Source organism: Convolutriloba macropyga, chromosome 7 (genome assembly GCF_964194025.1).
Source record: "Convolutriloba macropyga chromosome 7, txConMacr16.3, whole genome shotgun sequence".
NCBI lineage: Eukaryota > Metazoa > Xenacoelomorpha > Acoela > Convolutidae > Convolutriloba > Convolutriloba macropyga.
Genome location: NC_134474.1, coordinates 57,367,525 through 57,374,565, shown reverse-complemented (window position 1 = coordinate 57,374,565; position 7,041 = coordinate 57,367,525). Strand labels below are relative to the sequence as shown.

Below are 7,041 nucleotides of genomic sequence, written 5' to 3'. Positions count from 1 at the left end.
TCTGAACACTGAGGGAAATCTTTCAGAAGTTCCTCTTTGACTAAATTTTTGTGTTCAATGTATTAGGAACACAAAGTAAAGGAGCAGTGTTACTCTTTTACTTTGTGTTGTAGCTTGAGCTGATCTTGCTGCCAGCAAAGATTCCCAAACCTATCATGTAGTTTCTTGAAAACTGGTTTTCAAAAAATGCCGTTAAATGAGTTCAATTAATTGAATCATTTTGGTGGACAAAATTTAGACTTCAGTGCATTTTAAGCATAAAAATAACCTTTATATGATTACGATTTAAAATGTCACGAAAGCTACTGCTTGTCAAACATGGCCAAATTGTGATTAGTGCATTAAGTCGATGCTCTTTTAGCCAAATCCAAGAGCGAAAGTGACAGCAACACTAAGCGAGAACAATAATTCACTTCATCGATAAGATATTTACAGCTTGTAGATAATGAAATAGTACTGTGTTGAAACTGTTTCTTTCCCCGGGAACAAAACGTTTTGAAGCCATAACAACTACAAAATACTGATTTTGCTAATTTCAGTACTATGATTAAAGGGAACCTAAGACTCGAGGCCTCAAGTCACAGAAAATTAAGGGTTATTCAATGGGCTATTGTCCTTGAGCATTTTTCTTATCTAAACTTGGGTCGTATTTTTACGGCAACCTTATCTTTTCCATACATAATTTAACTCTAACATTTCCACCCCAAAATCATATGATAACTTGTGAAGTATGATAAATTTTGAGAAACAGTTTCAAAAATTATTAGTCAAATTTAAGTTAACAATTCAATTTCCTCTCAGTCAGTAATTAAGGTAGAACTCTTTTTAGAGGCAATTCTCAAAAGAAAGTGGCAAATAATTGTGACATTGGAAATGATTGTACACAAAAATACATCATAATGGTAATTAATTAAAGAGGTAACAGATTATGAAAATGTTTTCACAAACCCCCAGGCATCTCACCCCCCCCCCCCCCCCTCAAAGGAAGATCGCAGATATAAGAGTGTATACACAAATTGCGAAATACAAAATTATTATCCAATTCGGTATTTTTGAAAGAACGCTTGTTGAATTATCACTAAAAGGGGTGCATAATATACGTGACGTCACAGGGCAAATATGCATGGAAATCATAAAACTGTTGAAATGGCTGCTCAGCGCGAGGGGTTTGAAAACAAATCCTAAGTTAAACATGTCAGACGTAAGAAAACTGGGGTTTGTTTGGTCCATACGGCAAGTCACATTGACCATTCGCGACGGCCGGAAAGCTCTCAGAACCCGCCGATACGTCACGCTGGATAACCTCGTAAGGCTGCTCCGAATTCGGGTGGATCTGATGTTCGCGGAGGACTGCTCGTTTGACGTCACTAATATTGTTGCGATGCCTACATACTTGTATAAGAGCCGTCATGGGTACAGAACCACAGCAAAATATGACAATAGACCACCCCAGTAAGGAACTCCAAAGCGGGTACGTATAGTCGTTGTAGCTTAGGGGTTCGAATTTGACCCAGTACATTACTGTTATGGCTATGCACGTAACTGGGGTTATCAGGTACCACGAATACAGGAAATATGTGGGAATTTTGACAGACATCATAGCTTCGAGATCTTTGATGTAGCGTTTTCCACCATAACAATACGCAATGGCAATAGCCTCACCGAAACCCACGAAAAGCAGAACAAAACCACTTGCTGAGTAAAAATCCATAATTTGGAAATAATACATTCCGCTGTTAGTGGCGAAAATTAACCCGATGACGTAGAAAAGTGAGCAGATAAACGTGATCAAAATTGGACGCGCGTGTCTGTGACGAAAATATTTATTCGGAAACGCGTCCGTAAGTTGCGAAACTAATCCCTCAACGCCAACAAATTGACTATCGAGACCTAGGAAAAGAATCATAAGGAAAAACATGCCACTAAGGACCTTGGCGCCGAATGGCATTAAAGACAGCGCTTTCGGGTACGCGATGAAGATCAAACCCGGGCCCTTTTCGGCAACCTGAGAAATTGGAATGTTTCGTTCATGTGCCATATAACCCAACACTGAGAATATGCACAGTCCCCCGAAAAAACTGGTGGCGCAGTTTATAACTGAAAATAGTAATGCGTCTTTTAAACAGTTATGATTGTACTGGTTATAACTGCCAAGTGTTGGCATAGTTCCTGTAGCCAGCGACATGGAAAATAGGATTTGAGTTCCAGCGTCTAACCAGACATTTCCGTCCCCCAGCCTGGATAAATCTGGCTTTAAATAGTAGGTAATTCCATCCATAGCACCTTTAAGGGTAATTCCCCGAATGAACAAAATGGCCAACATGAAATAAGGAAAGAGGCCAGTGAACCACACAATTTTTCCAGTCCACTGAACACCCCGAACAATGCACACGTAGACTATGAACCAAGACACAGCCAGACATATCACCATATGTGGCTGCAACGATCCAGTTTCTTCCATCGTTTTCGAAAGTCCAAGGACATTTTGAGTCCAGAAAAGCTCAGCCGGTTCTTTAAAGCCAATGTTGGAACCTGGTTCCGATGCTCCACTTGCATTTTTGGTTTCCTGTGAAACCGATTCCAAACAAGCCGGACCCCAATTTGGATCACAAACGGTCCAGGGCATATCATCCAGCGTAAACGTAGAGTAGAGATAGTAAATAGTCCAGGCGATAACCACAATGTAATACAGACTCAAATTGCTAACAATAATCAAAGTCGCCACTCCCAGACCCTTGGCAAGTGGAAACAAGTTCCAGGCAGAAGTTCCACTCTTGGACATGAACTGACCCAGCGATACTTCAAGGAAAATAAGCGGAACCCCCGCCCCGAACAGGGCTATAAAGTAGGGGATTAAGAACACACCTCCTCCGTTTTTGTAACACAAGTAGGGAAATCTCCATAAATTCCCAATTCCAACACTGAACCCGATCAGAGTCATTAAAAAGTCGAAGCGCCCTTTCCATGTTTCGCGACCCTCTCTGTCGATCACTTTGGACGGGCTCTCAATTTTGGACTCCTCATTTTTGCCCATAATAACTTTTATAAACTCTCGTGGTTATCTATTAGTTATAACAGCGAATCGCGCACAAATGAACGGTTTTGATATTCAAATGAAGTAAACAATGATATGCTTGAATAAATGGTAAAAAAACGGTTGATTTCTTGACAAAAGAGGGTTGAAATTTATTTCTTTTGAAAAAAAGTTGGGCTTATAATGAAAAATAGGGTTGAAAATTCCAACCCTGCAGAAAAAGGGGACCGAAAAGGCCCGATTTTACTGAAATTTTAACCTCCTCGATAGGACTTTTGCGCAATTTTGTAAAATGTGATATTGCGGTCTCAAATACAAACGTGAAGTTTATACGAAGTAGCAAAAATGAAAATGAGAAATAAGACGAAAAATGTTAGAATGAGAATGCTGAAGATAAAATGCAAAAGAATATGAGTTATGTAATAGGAATTACAGCAAAGAAGCCGAGAGCAAAAACTAAATGGAATGAAACGAGTAAGGACAAATACATGCAATAACGCTATCTAACACCAAAGTAATATAAGCAAATGTGTTGTGAATTACAAAGTAAATGTAAATTTTGAGTATATGCATATATGGAAATCTGGGGAAATATTAGAACTGCAAAGCAATGCTAGTCTCACAATTTCAGTCAGAATTACCCAAAATGGGCCAAGTGTACGCAAGCCTGAACGAGGTTCGATTTGCTGAACTAGTATTGAAAATTAACCCCCTCTCCGTTTTTACCCTCTTTTTAAAGGGTTCGTGTATTGCACGAATGGGAAGCTTTTAGCCTCTGACGTTGTGAAAAAATCTATATTATGAATACTTTTGCTTATTGCGTATTTTTTAGATGTTTAGAATTCGTTCTTTGTTCACTTTTCTTTCTATACCTCGATAGCTTGATAGACAAGAAGCAAAAAGCGCAACAACACTCCAAAGGCACAACAACCACAGCTACTAGACTATGAATTCACGCTGTGCAGGCGCTAAAGGCACTTAAGAGGTAGCTACTAGATGGAAATGTGAATTTATGAAGGAAAAGTTGCTCAACAATGGATAATAGGGAACAAAGCTGGAAGGGAAGGTCTTCTGTTACAATTCCCCGAAGTATGGTATTTTCTATCGGCGGCGGTGGCGGTGACTATTCTCATCTAATTCCTATTCGAGTTAGTTACTAGACTTCTTTTCTCTCTCACGCACAATTCTTTGTCCTTATTCTCTCCTTATTTTATTTCTCTCGCAACGGAAAATTCCTCAACAGTCGCTCTATAAACACACACGCGCTAAGCGAACATGTACTCAACGCGTGCACTAAGCATAACAACATCAAAGCCGATTCCATTGCCAACTGTTCACAAGCTCAAACGTTAACACAGTATAACAGAATAACTATCGTAATTAAAATCAAAATTTCTAACTGTAGCTAATTATTCGATTTATATGCCAAAAAAGGTCATAGCAAATTGAAATATGTGTAAAACGACGAATTCGGCATACTGGGAATGATTTCGTCATTCTGCTTAGCTGTCATTCTCTCCTTATTGCTCACGCACCAATGCATTTATAGTTGGTTATGTAACAGCATTAACGTGAAAAATGACAGCAACTGTCATGAAAATTGTCGGTAACGTAATCGGAGGTAGTAATTTGAATTCAGAAAGCCATCAGCGAATCAAATGGCGCTAATTTAACCGGTTGCAAACGGCAATCGGCACTTTAAGGGGATAGAAAGACATGTTCATCTGCACGACTTGCACAATTTAAAGGTTTGAGTCAGCATTTTGGAGGTTGGAATGTTAGATAAACTTGGTTGCTTAATAATCACAATTAAAACGTATGTTTTGGCGAAGTCAACACATTTTCGGTTACTTCAAAAATAACGGCAATTTCTAAACTTATGGCTGTGCGTTAACGTGAAGTTAGAGGTAAACGTGGGCATAAGGTCTGCATAAAGACAATGGTTGCACTTCGGAGCTGTTTTGAAAAGATTGTTGCAACTTATCAGATAAACACTGACAAACGAGTATTCATTGCACAATTCTTTCAATAAACTACATTTGAAACTGCATTTATATATGCCACGAGTACACACTAAAAAAAGTTCAGGTAAAGTTACCTTAACGCAGTTAAGGTAAACCTCTGTTAAGGTAAAAGTTACCTTAACTTTACCTTAACTGGAGTTAAGGTAAAAAATTACCTGAACTGTGTTAAGGTAAAATTACCTTAACTTACCTTAACTTTTTAAATAGTTTTCTGCAGTAAAAAATTGTTTATTTTTAGTAAAATTAGCAAACCAAATGTTGAAGTTTATTACAAGAGCTTTACAATGATCCTTATATGAAGCAATTTGAGCTAATATTTGTCGACCTACACTACAGCAAACCCCAAAATTACTTTCAGTGAGTGCTCAAAAAAATTCAAAAAGGCAGTAACGCACCAATTTTGCAAAATTTGGAATTTTTATTTTTCACGCGCCTCTGTTTATGAATTGGCTGCTCACATATCGATTCTGAGTGGTACCGAAAGAACTGGTTTCAGAAAAACGGTTTAGAGAAAGTTTAAAAGTGGTTTTAAAGTCCAATCACTTTAAAGTCCAACTTGAATCCAATCACTCTTTCTTATATATTAAGTTAAAAACTATAATTCCTTGCATAAAGTAGATCTCTGGAAAAATGGATTACACATAAATTGAAACCGTAACGACATATGGCCCTCATTTAGCTTCCATTTGTTTAAAGTCTTTCAGAATCAGATTGTTACTCTTCTTAGTTCGAACTAATTGCATTTTCCATTATAAGCACTGCTTCACAACCTATCCGATGAAGTGAAGTTCCTCTTTGATGTTAGGTGCATGTTTCCGCAACTGGACTCTCTATAAATTAAAGGGGACAAAATAAACATTTATGGAACTATTTCCTGCCGTTTATTAAGTTTCGCAAAGTTACAGTTAGGTTTAGTATAAAAGCTTCCCACTCTTCAGCCCTATAGATGTTTCTAGATCGAACCAATAATTTGGGAGCCATTCGGGGTTTTTGAAGTGAACATCAATACTGAAGTTCCAGAAAAACCGTTTAAAGAGACTTTATTTTCTTTAAATTGTAACAACAGGAAACGCGGTTGTTTTAAAGTGGATCAACTTGAATCCGAATCCTCTTCCTTATATTTTCAATCAGAAACTATAATTCCTGCATGAAGTAGATCTCTGGAAAACTGGATTACACATATATTGAAACCGTAACGACGTATGGCCCCCATTTAGTTTCCATTTGTTTAAAGTCTTTCAGAATCAGATTGTTACTCTTCTTAGTTCGAACTAATTGCATTTTCCATTATAAGCACTGCTTCACAACCTATCCGATGAAGTGAAGTTCCTCTTTGATGTTAGGTGCATGTTTCCGCAACTGGACTCTCTATAAATTAAAGGGGACAAAATAAACATTTATGGAACTATTTCCTGCCGTTTATTAAGTTTCGCAAAGTTACAGTTAGGTTTAGTATAAAAGCTTCCCACTCTTCAGCCCTATAGAGGTTTCTAGATCGAACCAGTAATTTGGGAGCCATTCGGGGTTTTTGAAGTGAACATCAATACTGAAGTTCCAGACAAACCGTTTAAAGAGACTTTATTTTCTTTAAATTGTAACAACAGGAAACGCGGTTGTTTTAAAGTGGATCAACTTGAATCCGAATCCTCTTCCTTATATTTTCAATCAGAAACTATAATTCCTGCATGAAGTAGATCTCTGGAAAACTGGATTACACATATATTGAAACCGTAACGACGTATGGCCCCCATTTAGTTTCCATTTGTTTAAAGTCTTTCAGAATCAGATTGTTACTCTTCTTAGTTCGAACTAATTGCATTTTCCATTATAAGCACTGCTTCACAACCTATCCGATGAAGTGAAGTTCCTCTTTGATGTTAGGTGCATGTTTCCGCAACTGGACTCTCTATAAATTAAAGGGGACAAAATAAACATTTATGGAACTATTTCCTGCCGTTTATTAAGTTTCGCAAAGTTACAGTT

General features: G+C 37.8%; 1 protein-coding gene across 1 annotated transcript; it reads right to left on the bottom strand.

Annotated features, from left to right (window-relative positions):
• Positions 1-1,030: 1,030 nt before the first annotated feature.
• Positions 1,031-4,825, bottom strand: LOC142343187 (creatine transporter-like). Its single transcript, XM_075394904.1, has 2 exons — positions 4,514-4,825; positions 1,031-3,634 (listed from the first exon to the last, which is right to left on the bottom strand). Exon 2 carries the CDS (start codon positions 3,032-3,034, stop codon positions 1,196-1,198), a length of 1,839 nt encoding a protein of 612 aa, XP_075251019.1. The 5' UTR covers positions 3,035-3,634; positions 4,514-4,825; the 3' UTR covers positions 1,031-1,195.
• Positions 4,826-7,041: the final 2,216 nt, after the last annotated feature.